Below are 17455 nucleotides of genomic sequence, written 5' to 3'. Positions count from 1 at the left end.
TCGAGAGATTCGAGGCTTGCCGCATCATTTTAATGGGACCAGCAGTTCGAAATCTGGGTCAAGAAACGCGCCGAGCGTGCGCGGTCGTATCCCCGGACTATTGGCAATGCTGCGGAGAGTCAACATCTGTCTGTTCCCTTCTATTTTACATATCCTTCTCCTTTTTTTCCTTCGCGAGAAATCGGTAGCAGTCGATGCTTTCACGATGCAACGTGTCAAAACAGAGACTATTGATCTCGAACGGAGAGCCACTGGTTGTTGTAATTGGAGTTGCTCCGTGTAACTCGACTGGTGCCCCACTTTTCCGTGCACTCGCTTACTTAACCCCTTAACGCACAGTTTTTTTTTTTTTTTAAACCGGCCAAAAAATATCAATTTTTTTTATGTAAAAAAACACAATTTAGAATATTGTTAGAACAACAGAAGAAGATATAGCCGTTGATTGGAAGTAGATAAGCAATATCCAACCAAACCATTTGTTACCGACCCTGATTCAACTTTTCTTTTGCTGGAGAATTTTGATATACCGCGCTTTTGTTCCATGGAAAAAGGCTATATTTTATTCTTGAATAAATAAGCGTTATAGCTTACAATCCCATGTAAATGATAAATATCGATAAAACGATTTTTATTCTTTGCTTTCACATTGTTATTTTCAATTCTCGATTATATTCGAGTGTGGAAAATTATAGCAGCATAAAATACAACGCCGCTTGAATTATCTGGAGTGTGCACAGTTTGGCCTGTTTAGCGCGCTCGAATTAACTCGAGTGTACAAGTTAAGGGGTTAAAGAACTTTTGTAACGAATTAATAATAACAACCAGCCGAATTGAATCAAACAAGTCGATCGTGTAGCTTCCGTTCATCGAGTTTGTTCATTCAAGATGTAACTTATGCCAATGATTTGTATCAATTTGGCCAGTTGAGTCAACCGAGCGTACTGTTACATAAGTTGTTGGGTTCTGTCAAGTCCAACTTACAGGAATAATTAAGTCTTCCAGTCGGTTGACTCGATTGAGCTATGTAATTAAATCAAGCGCAGCATCACAGCGAATACACTTCCAGAACACCGTGTATACAATCGCCGCACGGTTCTTGTAATTGCTGCTATAAGCGGCCGCGTGGTGCCAGCCACTTTCTTATTTTGTTCTTATTGCTTTTTTATGGAAAGTGTTTCAAGGTGAATGTAGTCTAAGCTTCATACGTTCGAAAAAAAATGTGAAAACAGCTGAATACCGGCGTCTGACTGTCCGTGCATGCACGGTCACCGGAACGAATCGTTCTAGTTGAGTGTACAGTAATGTCTCCCTTATTGACGCTCAGATTGTGCACAAAAATGGACAATTTGGAAAGAGGAAACACGATTATTCAAGCCTTACAGCTCGTTTTTTTATAATCGTTGACAATTCGTGACTATAAAAACAAACCGGATAGCTCGAATTATTGCATCTCCTCTTCCCAAATTGTCCATTTCTGTGGACAATCTGAGCGTCAATTAGAGAGACATTACTGTATTTTCACCGCGAAACAGTTTCTATCCTGCTGCGATGCTCTATAGTTCCCCGATAATGCTAAAGGTCGCTCTTTTTCCGGGAAATGTTTCAGTTCCGCAGGAAATGCGGATTCTCTCGAGGGAGCACTTCAACCGGTGGTATCGATTGGGGCCATATTACATCAGCATGCTGCTGGTGGAGATACCGTTCCAAGCGGCTTGTGCAACGACCTATTTGATCGTCAGCTACTGGCTGACGGGACAGCCGATCGAAACGGCTCGTATCCTTTCCTTCATGGTCTTTAACATAGCCGCCAGCCTGACGGCTCAAGCTTGGGGCTTCTTCATCGGAGCTACCACACCGGTGAAGGTACGCGCGCTTTAACGACCTTTTGCTCTACTTTGCAAGTTGCAAATAATGCAATTATTACTACTAATAATATTCTAAGGAACAAAGCAATCGTGACTTATTTTTAAACAATCGAAACAAATCGGAGCAACGATTCTAACACTGTCTGCTTTCAGATTGCCGTGTTCGCGGGTCCCGTACTGGCAGTGCTGTTCTCGATCTTCGGGTTCTGCATCCGTTACATAGACACGCCGTTGATGTTCAAATGGATGTTCCATATATCGTACTTCCGCGCCAGCTTCCACAGTCTTCTGCATACTCTCTACGGTTTCGGCCGGATGGACCTGAAGTGCGACGACTTCTACTGTCATTACAAGAAGCCCACGCAGTTCTTAAAAGAGATGGACATCGTTCACACGAGCGTCGTCGACAATCTTATTCTGATCGTCGGTATCGGTGTGCTGATGCATTTGCTGACGGCGAGCGCGCTGTGGTGCAAGCTGAACAGAAGATAAAATCTACCGGATGCCGATCTCGGTGTTCCAGTATTGCTGTTAGTCAGTGCTCTGTAAACAGAGACGTGCTACGATGCTGACAGTTTCTTCAGGATCGTAACGAACAAATTGAAAAGGCGACGAAGGTGGTTCACACGCAGGACGAAAACTTTATTTATTTCGATGTGACAGAGGAGAGATAATTGGCATTCGAAATTGTTCTACAAGGTGTCCCAAAAATGTCTCGCAATCCGGAAATGGCGGGTTCCTCGGATCATTTAAAGCAGTTTTTTCCTTTACAAAAATGTTCTTCGAAGCACCGTTAACGAGTTATTAACGAAAAACAGTGACCAATAAGAATCGAATACGGCTGGGCGCACGAAGCCCAGTTCCGCTCATTGGCTCGGTCGCCTCGCATTATGGTTGGCTCGCCTCTCATTGGTCACTGTTTTTCGTTAATAACTTGTTAACGGTGCCTCGGAGAAAATTTTTGTAAAGGAAGAAGTTGCTTCAAATGACCGTCACTTTCGGATTGCGAGACATTTTTGGGACACCCTCTATAGAACGGCTGAAATTACACCGTACTTACGAATCGCGAGAAGACTCCCGTTATCGATGCCCGGCATACGATGCAAAGTAAAAGTGGGACTCCGGAGAGTCCCACGTCGCGTTCTACCGGCGGCGTGATAGCCTAATCGTACTACTGACATGGAAAAACGGCCGCTTCGACAACCGTTTTAACTTGTAACACGTTTCTCCGCCAGAACGTGTGTTGTCCGTACTCCGTAGGTTCGAGACTTTCGTAAGAAGCCTTGAAGCTGTACACGTTCGCTACCGATTCTATTCGATTATGGTCGCACCCGTGTGACGGCCACGATCTTCTTGTTTTTCACGTAAAGAAAATCAGATTTATTTTGTACAGAACGTTATTGAAAATTGTGTTTCCTAAGAGGATACGTTACGTTTAAGAAAACTGTTGCCGAAACGACGTTATCAGCGTGGCATTGTAATAAATGCGAGAGAAAGATATTTTTTTATTATTTTTCGTACCGTAAACGTTGCTCGCCGTGCAACGGTTCGGATAATAGTCAGGATTACAAGTAAACGTTCCATGTTCATTCTAATTATCTAGTTGCGACTATGACCCGTCTTGAAAATCTATCACGAAAAACGTGATTGCGAAAAGTAGAATTTTGGGGGCGGGGAGGGGGGTCACACTTGTGCCTAAGTGCCTAGAGTACAATCAGAATGTACGCGCGAAAGATACGTGATATTATATTGATTATAATATTAGCACGGGGGCATTGTATATTATTTTTTGATAGTACATTACTTTTTCTTATACGAGACACATGTTCAATTACTAGCAGCAAAACGGCATACTGCCTGGTAAGGTAATTTGTATGAATGAATGGAAATCCTTCGCAGAGAGAAGGTTGAAAAACAATTACTTTTTATGTATTCGTAATCGAATAGATCTAAACAGTTGTATGTGATATATTTGTTACAGATCTTCTCAGAGTTAATCAAATAACGATATTTATGAGGAGTAGTTGAAGAAATCAATCGAAAACGATTTTAGAACGTTACTTAAGATTGCTATACACGGATGTGTATAATCATTTCTATAGTAAAAGTATAGAATGTCCTGCAAGCCAAAATTTCAAGTCAATATTATGAACGTAATACACTACTGTTTCACATTTTTTATTCGTCTTTATCGATAGAGAAACAAAAATCGTACTACGAGAGGCAGGGTTAAGGACACGACCATGGTGCCGGACTTCTGATTCTCACTTTTTATAATATTTATTGCTATGTTCAATTTATCAACAGCTTTTGTATCGAAGGGAATTCGCTTTCTCGTTGCCAAGAAAAGTTGGTGGCCCAATAGACATTTAAAAAAGTGATGTGTGGGAAGCTTTAAACGAACTATGTTATAAACGGTAGAGTGGAGAGAGAGAGGCACATTAAACATTCTTATTAAATCCGTCTCGGCGGACGATGTCTTTCTAATGTAAATGTTGTATTTAGTATTATAGAACGTGTAAACGGATGCTTGATCGCGTGAAAGCCTATTCAATAAACTTACCTTTTTTTTTATTATAAAAAGTCGAAAGTTCCTTCACCAAACTTCGGATGTTCACGACAACTCGTATTTTTGTAATCCAATGTAGTTGAATAAAAAGTTGTTTTATCCATCGGGAGTTCCCTTTTCGCGCAAGGTAAACTCTGAACGCAGAATGTACACCATAAACAAAAAAGAGTAAAGTATACCACAAAAATGAAATGGATCGCGATACAAGAAACAAGTTGTTTCGTATTTATAGTTTTTATTGTACGCTGTATCCAATATGTTCCTACAATTCGGATACATTGTTAACTTTTCCTTTTTTTGGCTTTTTAATTAATATCATATACAGATAGAACGCTAATACAACTTCCGCGACCTAGTTCAATCAACAGGTATATAAAGTGGTCGGGGGGAAGTGATAATTTCTCATTCGGATAAATTACACATTTCTTAAAAGTTAAAACTATCGTTTTTTATTTCGCATTGCCTATTCATGATAAATAAAACATCTAGGAAACGAATTGTTTTTTTAGAGATCATATGAACACTATTAATCAAACGACGAATTTCCTCTAGAAATGTACATATACATACATGTTAGCGTTTCGTCGAATGTTTGCTTGTTATGCGTCTAAATGATTTGGAAACGCAGAAGAACAGAAATAGAGTAAGTGACAGAAGAAACATTCAAACGTGTAGCGTACCACAGAAACAATTCAAACAGATGCAGAGAGTATTCATATGATTTCAAATGCTAATGCGTACTGAACTTCAGGCATTTAGAAAGATCATCCGCCTCGGTTTAGCGTCGAAAACTTTACTTTTTTTCCCCTCGCAGACTAATCGGTGATGAACACGTGCGCAATCAAGTATTTTGAAACCTATCAGAAGTAGTGTTTTAAGATTTATATGATTGTAAGCGATACATTGCATCCGAAGAATTCAGGAGTCCTGAGTGAACTATTAAATATTTATTAGCACATTACATTGTGTAATATAAATTATGTTTTCATACAAAATAATGTGATCTATAGTTTCTAACGTAGCAGATGAGAAGAAACATTATCGCTATTCTAATAACTAGGAGAATAATACAACTAAAACTTACATAGAACATAAATTACATCCCTGAATAGAGAGAATTGCAAAGTTATCTTTTTTTTGAATTTCAAGTAATTAGAACGAGCATTTATTTTTCAGGCTGAAGTATATTTATTGATCGTTTCACAAACAACTGTTGAATTCTTCCTGAATGTAACATATCATAATGAATGATCTCCTAGAAGTCCAACTAATGGTCTCTCTTTAAGAAAAATGCAAAATGGTATAAAAAATGTGCTACGTCGGGAGGACATTTTTTACTCCATTTCATACTAAACTTCTTCCTCCTCGAAAGAAGCTAATCTTGTGAAGAAGCACCCTGCCTAATTCTACTAACGCCTTCAGTATGGATGGTATAAGTATATTTGTGATTCTTAATTGGACATACGCAACGCAAACATCCAGAGATTTCGAATTTTCGTTTCTTATCCGTAAAACAAAGTAAAAAATGCCGTTTAAACTACGCACGTGGGCTGTTCGCTTAGAAACACATATCTTATACGGTATGTTGATTATAATGTATGTACAGAAATATGTTTTGAGGACTTCTAAACGTTTCTTTGATCAGAGCCTCCACAGGCAGCTCGTTAGAAACTATGTGTAAGATAGCTGCTTGTAAATTACAAGGGGTTCAGAAAGATTCTACGTGTTGCTTTATGTTGTAAGGGAGGATCTCTGTATTATTCCCCTTACTTACGTGAGATAAACGGTTAAAAACTTGAACGTGCTTATTTATAGCCACAAAAGGGACGCCTGTTACATTGACGCGTGATCCATATCGCGGTTCCTTTAATACTTTTTTTTTAACATTAATAAAATATTACAATACTTATTACTCAATCAGATAAAAGAGATACATCCAATGCAAAATGTCACCGGTGTTCTCCATTCTCATTCTTGAATGTATTTGCTCAAACGAGAAGAGATCTGATATAATTTTTAAAACAATACATCACGAATCGAACAGAACACAAGACAATCAATTTTTGTTCACATTCTAGAATTCATTTTTGTCGCGTAAAACTTATCGGGCAAGATCAATAGCATCTTTAATGCGAATGAATAATTGAATCTGTAGTCGAACAGGAATTTACGTTTTAATACTCCTTTCAGTAAGCACAAGCAACAAAAAGTATCACAAAAAAAAACGTGAAAGTGTGACGCCAATGAACGTATCGATAATGAATCGATGAAGAAATGAAAAGAAGGAAATAAAGAAAAGAAGAAAGATAGAACAGAGAAGTACAGAATACAAAAGAAACGAAAGAACTAAGTGAAAAATAGATTTGTCCGCTTGGTCTGCTCCAGGGAACGTTTTAGAGAGACCGAATTCATAGGTACAATATTCGTTATGTAATATTTACAGCGATTGAATAATTGTTACTTGTCTCTATTCATTATTTACATAGAGCCATATAGAATTTTGCGTTTAATCACAATATTTCGACTGTTTCACCTTTCTTTGCGCCTCGGATTCATCCTCCATGCCGTACAGATGATGCCGGTGCTTCATTTCGGTCGCATAAGACTTTAAATGAAACCAATTGAAACAGAAAAATCAAAAGTAAACTTTCGAGTTGATCGTGGACAACGATAAATAAACAAACAAATTAGAAGATACGATAAAAAAGCAAAGAAGAAGCCAGGTGTGTACCGTTTTCTCTATGGTAACATTCAAATATTTTCTCGTAGCATAGAAATTAATTTAATACTAAACATACCAGGCGTGAACGTACTCTTTGTGGCAAATCTTCCTCTAAACTATAGATCTCGTTTCGCTTCAGTGCGAGCTGCGAACCATCTTCGAAGGTCACCTGAACCATAAAGATATACAAATTAGACTCAAAAAACATTTTTAACGATTAAATTAAATGAATATATTTATTACTTACGGTGTACATGATCCTGTGGTTCGTACCCTCAAAGATACCATGATAAAGTATCCCATCTGTCCATTTGACATCAACAGCAGCACCCCGTTGCGGTTGGTTTCCAGGATCATAATTCTGCAAAAAGCGATAATTAATTTCTATATATATAGCTGACCAATTGTGAAAATAGACAAAGTAATAATTCAATAAATTTCTGATACTATAATCATTCATATTTCATAAAAGTGTCTATCTACCGTTATGTCTGATGGATATAAATCATCGCTGAAACTGTCGTCGCTAAACGTGACCATATAAAACAGAGTGTCGTGTATCAAATCCACTTTGGCCTTGTAATATCGGGAGTTCCGATGTTTCGCCCAAACAACCTCGCCCTGTCGGATGGTAGGAATCTTTGTTCCGTCATCGTGCACATCACAGGTTACCTAAAATTAGATTTGGTTGCCATTTTAGAATTTTAAAAACCCACCCTTCTCTTGCACGGATACTCAAGACGATCTCGACGATGGTTTCGTTATAAAAGATTGCTCACAATAATAAACGCGTCTTCAACATTTTTTACAAGTACCTGAAGCTCCAATGAATTGTAGACTGGTATCGAGAATATTGCTCCCGAAATCAGGCCACACGACGGATGAAACAGGTTATCGCACAAGTTGCAATTTAGACACGCCCCGTCCGTCTGACCACAGTAACAACATTGTTGCTTGACAATGTCAGGTTTGATAGTTAAAACATTGATTGGATCCTTGTTGATGGCATCCTTGAATGTGACTCCTGGTAATAGAAGAGCGCATAATATATGTGCCCAATTACTATCGCTGGTACGTTTAACAGCACCGCCACGCATAGGGCACAAACAACACATCTGTAACAAAAATATACCCGTCAAGAAATGTATTGTTCACATTTAATAAGAATCGTTCATATTTGTTGCCAAATAATATAAGAGCTACGTACCACTTGTGTTTTACCAGCTTTACATTTGTCGCATGCCCAATTCCGTATATCTGTGGGCACCACCGTAATACCATAACAGGATGCATGTACAGTTACATGACATTCTCTGCAACGCAGCAACTTATCGTTGTCTGGTTCGACTATTTGCTCCTTTGAATTTGCAACGAATATATTGGCAGATACCTGGATAATCAGAATTCAATTTAGATAATTGTTCTGAGGTACAATATAAGGTTACATGTATGATTACATATGTGAAAATGAAAGGGGGTGCATATAGGCAACACTTACCCATATCGGTGAACTTTCTGGTAAAACGGTGGGTTTGCAATATTTCCAATCTGCAGGCATCAGCCTGCCATAGCCGTTGTAACTCGAAGAGAACGGTGCGCAGATTGCGCAATGAGAAACTTGAGCGCTCCAATAATCATTGAACGCTTTGAGTAGATCGTTGTTCGGAACGAAAGGGAACAACATATCGGATATATGTCCTGGTATCATTGGAAAACGATGGGAAACGCAATGCGTTTTATCCACGGGACTAGTTGCAACACTGGAATCTTCCTGACTGATTGTTGACGTAACCTTCTCGGGCGCATCTTTTTTCCTGGTGGTCGCCTTCTTCAACTTCTCTTTCGACTTTCGTCTGGATGTGGACCATTTTATGGGTTTCAATGGTGGCATGCTCGCATATATGTCCTCCGAACTCTTCTGTGTTCTTTGAGATTGCTGACTATCCTCAAGATTAGATTCATCTTGATCCTGCTCTCGCTTAATGGGTGAAATGGGTGAAATATTTTGCGAAGCTTGCAGTTCTGAAATCGGCTGACTCGCGCAGAGCTGCATGTTGTTGTTGCTTAGATTGACAATGGTCAAACTCGTGCTGGGTTGACTAATTTCCAACGGATTGTCTACTTGAGTCGACACTGTCTTCACATTACTGACGATTGTGCTTGTGCTCTTACCGAACAGCATTCTATTGCACGATTCAACCTTTTGGTTCAACGTTTTCTTTAATAACAACGACTCCTTCGGTTTCGACACAACCTTTAGGTACGAGGATTCTGTTAAACTGGTAGCCGGATTGGGCTTCTGCAAGCATTTCTTGCTGAAGTCGTACATCATCGTGGGCTGAGAATTTATTGACACGTTTGTGCACTTCGCAGCTGGAGGCAAGAAGATGTTCTTCGATAGATTAAACGAAGACGGGGTAGACATCTGATTAGTATCTAAGCTTGCGACAGAAGACTGAGCTTGCTTGTCATCCGTATTGACGTCTTTCGAGTAAAACAAACTGTTGCTACTGCTTGGAAGCTGCCAAAACTTTGTTGCCATCATTTTCGACGTGTCAGTTGTTGACCTCTTTCCCAAAGTCTTAACGTCCGTGCTGGTTCCACTAATGCTATGGCAAGTAATTGGCTGTACAATCGATTGACTTAACACAGTGTTCTTTGTAAAAAATCCTTCCAGTCGTGGTATTTGAATACCAGAGGAAACAAGAGGTTTCGACAACTCCAGACTCTTCGAATTGTTTCCAGATTCATGCGTAGATGTTTCTTTCTGTAAAATCGGAGGGTTAGGAAAACTCGGGTTCAAATACATAATGCTTGTATTAGGAAGTTTAGGCTCTTGGGGATTGGCGATAGGCCAAGGCTTTGGTAAAACTGTTATGCTACTTGATGCTGCACGCGAAGTTTTCTCCTCTACCGATGGTTTGTCGGTATTGACTTTGGAAGAGACTTCGGTAGCAGATATATTGTAAGCTGCACTCAGCACATTTAATCGAGGAGCTTTTATAATATCTTTTTTCGAGTAATTAGATCTTTCGGTTAACATGGTACCTACACTTTTAAAAGTAGTTTGATTAAACGGTTTCACTTCTTGCACTGTTACTTTAGCATCTTCCCCGATACTTTCGGACTCCATAGCTCTGTCAATTTTAATAGGCTTCACTTGATCAGGAGCATACATGTTTTTCAACCCGGACGGTGTAGAGAACGTCGACTTCGTAAGGGTTACGTTGAGTTTCTTTGCGCTTTTTACGTATAAATTCATTCGTTCTTCCAAAGAAGGATCTATAATTTTTTCAATTCCTTTTAATTCACCGTAGACAGTGTTCACGAGTGGTTTACTGGTAACATTTATAACTGGTTCGTTACCAGAGAATATTATATTTCCAGCTGATTGACTTCCTTTCCCTTGAACTATGGAAACAACATCCTTCACCATTGGAGATTTCTGTTGATTTAGACTAGGCATTGCCATCAGCTGTCGCTGTACATTAGCGTCAGACACGTCCAAAGGTTCGCCAGTGTCGAAGATGTTTATATTTAAATGCTTGTTTTTCTTTTTATTAGAGCTCCTTGATTTCGGTTTCTTTGGTTCCCCAGATTTTGAATGTTTCTTCTTCTTTTTAACCGGTTTCCCTACGACTTCCGAGAAGTCCGATTCGTCCTCCATTTTTATATTTTCAATTATATTATCGTGAGGCAACATAATGCCGGAACAGCCCTGCTCGTTGTCTTCCATATGACTGCTTTGTTCCGGAAATGACGAAGGTAAAAAGCTTAAGCCATCGTCAGGTTCTACTTTAATTTCAGTCTTTACTGTTACAGTCCCTGGAATATTTCTAGCAGAGTCCTTTCTTGATTTCTTCTCTTTCTCCGCGTTCTTCTTCTTTCGCTTACGACTCTTCTTACGGTTGTAACCATCGTCGTACACAGTAGCTTCATTTACATCTACGGTAAAACCAATTTCTTATTAATATACTAACCAGTGGTTAGTTATTTCAATTACACTAAACATCATAAACTTTGTAATTAAGAGACAGCAAATATATATACACAGCAAACATAATGTTTACCCATTTCTCCAGCCTTCAGCCAAATATCTTCCAATACTTCTAGCTGCTGCTCGTCAGGTTGATCATCAGCTTCTTCTAATTCGAGATCTTGTAAAACTTTCTTGACGTCCGGTGGTATATCCGGGCGATTTACTAACTCTTCCATATCGACATCTGGATTTGTTGCCATAATATTTTTCTTTTTGTGTATCGTATGGCGTTTATTCTTAGGTGCCGCACTCAAATAACTCTGCGGTAATTGACCGTTACTGCTATTACTGCATAATAAGTCCATCTGAGACGGCATAGGTGCAGCTGTCTGCCTAGGATCTTCAGGATGTGGACCAATATCCTCTCCACGTAACCACAATTCATATCTACAATGAGTTATTCATAATTAGCAAATAGTTACCAATAATGGAAAACATATTCTTTTTGAAGACTCATTACCTCTCTGGTTGGAAACGTTTCACGAACGTGTCCATGGATATTTTAACCATATCTTTACTACAGGTACATTGTATAGCCCTTTTTCCATACTCCACCCATCGTGGTGTAGCAAAATTGGTTGATTCAGCACAATTGAATCCGTGATTGAAACCAGCATGATAGCCATATGGGAAAGTGATCATTATTTCTCCAGCCTCTTGTGTTATCTACAAAAAAATTAACACATCGTTTATAGCAGACATGTGTATATATCTAATAATAAGTAAAAAATAGGCAAAGAAAACGGAACTTACTTTATTGCATGGAATAGAATACTGTCTTAATATTTGAGGAGAAATAAGAGACATCTTGTGCCGTAAGAACGCTTGGCAGCTCTGATGGCTCGATGGAAAGAAACCACTGGCAAGCCTCTCCAATCTTCTTCCATGTTCAGGAGGTATCGCATACCATGTCTTTGGAGCTCCAAAGTGTAAATAATTTATCGAATATAAATCCATGTCTTCTGTATGCCATGCAAACGTAGTTTTCCACATTCCAAAATACAGATACGCTGTATTGACACCATCGATAGATATACCATAATCTTTGTTAACATAATCAAGTATTGTCCCTAAATGATTAATGTTCCACTCTTTCACGTCTGGATCCGTCAAAGAACCAGAAACATCCGCCCCGTATATAGGAGCCACGTAAGTTATATTCTTCCAATATTTTCGCTCCAAGTCTTCATAGTCAAAATGACGTGGTGTATTGTAACGCTCCGAATTAGCAAGCTTGCTATATTCCTTCACGGTCATTGACTTCTTCTGTATATTAATTTGCTGATATAGTCCCTGTTTGCCAGTGACCACCTGGCAAATAGGTGCAGGAATGGTCAAATCCAAGTTATCCAAGTTATAACCTCCCTTCCTCGGAATCCATTCAGGTGGTGGAATCACTTTCGCTAAACCTGCTTTATGCGCGCCTTTGCTTTCCATGTATTCCACATACTTGGTAAAGTCCTTGAATTCCTCGTAAGTAGGCCTAAAGACCTGAATACGGGGCGTACCCCGTGAAATGTTGCTAACCATTTTTCTTTAATTTACATACCTGAAAAGACAATCGTAAATTAGATATCTTATTTAGCACAAAAATCTTGATTCTCGCTCTTAAAATCTATGCGAATACAGATGCAATTTTTCCGGTATAAATATTAAAAAAAAAACAAGAAAAAAGAAAATAATAATATATCACCTAACATACATTGCCATAAAAACCTGTTAACGTTATTAAGGGCGATAACTACGAACACAAACATCCTGCAATGTCAATTAAAATTGCAATCGCGATAAATGACACATAACGATAAACACGAAATCAAAACATCCCGTACATTCATGATACACATGCAAACACCCGACACAATCAGTGTATTACCATGAATTACTTAAACATTTACACAACAATGAGCAACGAACAAAGTCGGTAACTATGGCTAAATAAACGGTTCCGATTAATTTCCCGTAGATTTCATGTTTTCATGGATAATATTCGAAAACACGGATTGATGTGTACGAAGCGCGATGTTTTCGGAACGTAACATGCCGGAGGTGCATAAACAAAATGGATGATAGCTATTGTCAAGAATGGCCCTTAAAATAAACTCTAATGACCAACATTTCGCCGATTTCACGGATGAGAAGCAACGAGCCACAGAGAAACGTAAGAATCGTTGTCATCAACAATACCCGTTGCACATTTCGTTCTCTCCATTCGGATTTTCGATGCGGATACGACGGCTAGTCACGAAATCTCGTGTTGGCAGTAATATTGACCGACAGAAGATTGTCGCCAACGGAACCGCACGAGAACTTTCACAGATTTCATTAATGCAGGACTACGCACGTTACTTACGTTGAGATTATCCGCGAATGCAATCACCTTTCCTGTATAAACACCATGTTCGTCCAAATATCGTCGTGGATTCTGCGATTTGACACATTCACCGCTTTACCCCGCGCGTCTCGAATAAGCCTGATAAAGATGGCGTTCGACGCTCTAGCAATCTCGGACGCCGGGACGACCGCGCATGCGCACAAAGCGGGAAATTCAAATTTTTGCATTTTGTCACGTACATGCTTTTACGTCCACGTTAACACGGATGCCGTCTGTTTCGAGTGTTTCTGCAAAGTCGGTCGTGATTAGCGTGAATGGTTTCGGTTGCGGAAGTACGATTGGACAAACCAGAAGCGTATAAAATAGAGAATGTACAGTGTTTATCATTATTCGAACAGGACTATTTTTGTTCGATAAGTTTGTTAGCATTACGACCAGGTTTGTACTACAGCAGAAAAAAAATAATCTACAGAAAAGTGATAATGATTGGTGCACGCAACGTTTTAAGTGTGTGAAATATTTTTCGACGGTTCTGATCGCAGTCTCGTGGACACAGCTTTGTATCTTATTATAAATATCGTTTCTGTTATCCCAGGTGTAGAAATACTAACGAAAGTAGAAAAATGAAGAAATTACCGTTACAGTTACGGTACCGCTCGATTACAGTGCCCTTTACTTCGTAAACAGCGCCAGGCAACGGCGCGAAGATGCATTTATCGCCTGGTGACCTGGACGGTAAGGAAGATCGTTGAAAATGCGAATAGCTTCAGAGAAATTTTGAGAGGGCGGTATAGTCGAGAAGTTGACTAACAATTACACCAAGGCAGTTTACATGCTACGAGTTTGAATCTGTGGTTAATTTAATTCTTACATTCGAATGTACTGCGCTATTACATCTGAGTAAGTAACCGACGAATTTCCGTATATGCGCGTCGTTTATTATAAAATATCGTACGGTTAGCAACGTAAAACGATTCGTTGAATTTTCGGTTTTATTTAGAACCTAACAAACCCTCGAATTGCAGCAGAGAAATTACGTGAATGTTGAACGTGATGCGTTAACGAATGTCGCATGGGTAAAATAATACCAGAAAAGTTTTTGTGGGTAACCTTGTCGAGTTGGCGAGGATTACAACTAGTTGGGAACGTATAAACGAGCTGCACGGTGTGCTTGTTAAATCATACATATACACGCGTGTCGTATAAAAGCGATCTTTTTCAGGAAACCGAAATAACGTGTGGTACGTTCGAATAAAAATTAAAAAAAAAATGTCGAACTACGAATACTACTTCTATATATACTTCTATAGAATGTAATTTAGTTCGTAGCATCTGTGCGAGAAATTCAAACAGGCATGTCAGAGATAAGGCGTCACGAATATAATCAAGCTGCAGACAACGCTTTCTGTGTGCTAGTGTATGTAGTGATTGGTCTCGTTTACGCTCGGACTCGTTCGAATCTCCGTCGACGTAACAGTTTGAACACGTCCGAATTTACGAGCGCGCGTAGCGTTCAAATTTTCGAGTTACATACTTGTTCGACCGACTTTCATTCGAGATACATTTTTCTGGACATTCGTCTACGCGACAACGCATCTCAACGTACATTTCATATACGAGTAGCCTTTCTAACGTTCGAATGAAAATTTTACACAAGAATTCTCTGCTTTTCTAGAAAACGGATGGATTACAAGTAATCAATTCAATGGTTAATGTTATTCCTATGCATAACCCATTAGGCCCTTCAGTTATTACTCCTCTTCTCGATGATTGTCCATTACCATCGAAAGTACACTTATACCTTTTTTGTGATTTATTTCGTACGTTTGGACTTGCTAAGGTTATATTTCTAGAAAACAACACATGGAATATTCTGAATAGCGTCGTTGACTTACGTCGTTCCCCGGAATAAAGCAACAAAATGGCAAAAATCCGGCAATAAAACTTTCAAATCAGTCTATATAATACTAGTTTCTCGAATGCGATTACGAAGCGGCTGACAGTCGGCATGCGCGGTCGTCGGTTAACTTTCAACATGTGCCAGGACAAGGACGCGCGAGCAGATAGGAGGCGCTAATAGTTCAGTCGTCGTCGAGTGCGTCGAGGGTGATGGTATCGCATCGTCGCGACTCGATGCGTGCGTGACTTTTCTCAACGGAGCAGTCTTTTCTTTCAACGGTGCGCACGGTATAGAAATCGACTTTACGTTTACAACGGAGTGCCCAACGCGGTTACGATTCTATTTCGTGGTCGAAGAAAGAAAAAAAGAAAGATCGGCGCGAATGGAATCTCGCGACGGATAAGAATTTACAGAGATAAACGTACACGAATATATATAAAGAGAGAAAGAAAGACCGCGTACATATACATGTGTACACATGAAAGTTGTGTGTCGATAATCTGGCAAAACATTGTTGAAGCGTCTGCCACATTTTTTTCCAAGCCGATTGAATTGCACACCTGCTACTTTATCGCGGATCGATTTCTTAAATCGATCGCGACTTTATAAGACGATAGCATTTGATAAATAACATCACCGTTTAAGATATATATATAAATACTTTGCTCGCCGCGGCGCTTCGGGACTACGATTTGGCGCGCACCAGTGCGTTTCACCCTCTTCTTTCCCTCGAACGACCGACGGCCGTGGCACAAAGTGTGTTCCGTGGCACGTGTATACGAAAGTAGCAGTTCGCGCGCTTGCGGGATCGCCGACGTAGCGTCCCTGTTATCCGCGCTCGCCACGAAAGTGTATTCTCGTGTTTTCCTCGCATTTAATCTGCGCGCAAAAGTAAACGCCCAGCGTGGTTTCTTGATTTCAATCGCGGAACGACGGGGCCTTCCATCGACGTGACAAATCATCGGTGTGATAAATCAGTGATCCGCGGATATTGTGATTAAAGATGGACGTTGCGTAGGAGTGTCGCGTGTAACGTTCTCAGCGGACTGTACCGCCTCTCTGCGTAAGTATCCCTCCGGCTAGCTTATAGTTTATTTTCCCTTTCGTCGCCGTTGTTTCGTCGATTCGCGAGGAAGATGCGATCGGTGTACGGTGAGCATTTCGCAGTTTCGTTTCCCCGCGAGAAGCGTCGCTCGATTTGAAAATGTAACGAAGCTCGAACGCAAGTTTATTCCCCAACAGAAAAATTGCTATAACGCCGATGAGAAGTTCGTACGTTCTTTTCAGTCGTAACTTAATTGCGTCGTCATCGCGAAGAAGTTTTTGCATGGATGACAGTTGGGAACCGCCTTCGTAATCGTGGCCGACGCTTGCATTCGAAAACATTCGAATCGTATCTCGCGAAATATATTACCGAAAGCAACGGACAAGCAGATACGGACGCACAACAGGATTTCTCCCACGTAGTTTTCTTCGCAATTTCTTGGCCGACGTTTCGAATATTCATTCTCGGCAGACGCTACGCCACACGTATTCGCTTGTGCAGTTTTTTCTGTCAATCCACCATTGCTCTGAATATTTAGCGGAGACTTCGACACACGTGAGATCTTTTCCTTTACTTAATAGTTGTTCGCATTATTTTTCCGTTATCGTTGGACATACAGCGACTCTTCCGGCGGGGCTATTTGGTCGGATACAGGCAAACAAAGCAAGCAGGGTGTCCCAAAAATGTCTCGTAATCCGGAAATGGCGGGTTCCTCGGATCCTTTGAAGCAGCTTCTTCCTTTACAAAAATGTTCTCGGAGGCACCGTTAACGAGTTATTAACGAAAAACAGTGACCAATAAGAATCGAATACGGCTGACGCGAGGCGGCCCAGCCAACTAGCGCACGAAGCCCAGTTCCGCTCATTGACTCGGTCGCCTCACGCCAGCCGAGCTCGCCTCTCATTGGTCACTGTTTTTCGTTAATGACTCGTTAACGGTGCCTCGGAGGAAATTTTTGTAAAGGAAACAGTTGCTTCGAA

General features: G+C 40.1%; 3 protein-coding genes across 11 annotated transcripts in view; 2 read left to right on the top strand and 1 right to left on the bottom strand.

Annotated features, from left to right (window-relative positions):
- LOC117223581 (ATP-binding cassette sub-family G member 1) overlaps positions 1-4537 on the top strand; it is a 62782-nt gene extending 58245 nt beyond the window's left edge. The window contains exons 9-10 of the mRNA XM_076518984.1: positions 1607-1863; positions 2019-4537. Of these exons, the coding sequence (XP_076375099.1) occupies positions 1607-1863; positions 2019-2357 (596 nt within the window). The 3' untranslated portion in view covers positions 2358-4537. The remainder of the gene's footprint in view (positions 1-1606; positions 1864-2018) is intronic.
- Positions 4538-4649: 112 nt separating this feature from the next.
- On the bottom strand, positions 4650-13690 carry LOC117223629 (lysine-specific demethylase 4C). 4 transcript variants are annotated; one of them, XM_076518927.1, is made up of 12 exons: positions 13549-13690; positions 11949-12744; positions 11656-11861; positions 11227-11582; positions 10209-11101; positions 8655-9923; positions 8364-8546; positions 7972-8271; positions 7640-7828; positions 7404-7517; positions 7233-7325; positions 4650-7039 (listed from the first exon to the last, which is right to left on the bottom strand). In XM_076518927.1, exons 2-12 carry the CDS (start codon positions 12723-12725, stop codon positions 6941-6943), a joined length of 4479 nt encoding a protein of 1492 aa, XP_076375042.1. In that variant the 5' UTR covers positions 12726-12744; positions 13549-13690; the 3' UTR covers positions 4650-6940. The 4 variants fall into 4 exon arrangements, with proteins under 4 accessions (XP_076375042.1, XP_033331889.2, XP_033331890.2 ...); XM_033475998.2 differs by having other exon boundaries at positions 8655-11101; positions 13549-13689; XM_033475999.2 differs by lacking the exon at positions 13549-13690 and adding an exon at positions 13383-13496 and having other exon boundaries at positions 8655-11101.
- A 721-nt stretch (positions 13691-14411) lies between these two features.
- LOC117223631 (ATP-binding cassette sub-family G member 4) overlaps positions 14412-17455 on the top strand; it is a 27014-nt gene continuing 23970 nt past the window's right edge. For 2 of the 6 annotated variants that reach the window (XM_076518982.1, XM_076518962.1), the window contains exon 1: positions 15609-16493. The gene's annotated coding sequence lies outside the window, so the exon portion shown is untranslated. Of the gene's footprint in view, positions 14431-15573; positions 16494-16739; positions 17031-17455 lie in introns of those variants that run through there. The other 4 variants (XM_033476007.2, XM_033476006.2, XM_033476008.2 and 1 more) reach the window with 4 other exon arrangements.

This window comes from Megalopta genalis, chromosome 1, assembly GCF_051020955.1.
Source record: "Megalopta genalis isolate 19385.01 chromosome 1, iyMegGena1_principal, whole genome shotgun sequence".
Lineage (NCBI taxonomy): Eukaryota > Metazoa > Arthropoda > Insecta > Hymenoptera > Halictidae > Megalopta > Megalopta genalis.
The sequence above is the reverse complement of the archived record's forward strand: the minus strand, read 5'-3'. Positions and strand labels throughout refer to the sequence as shown.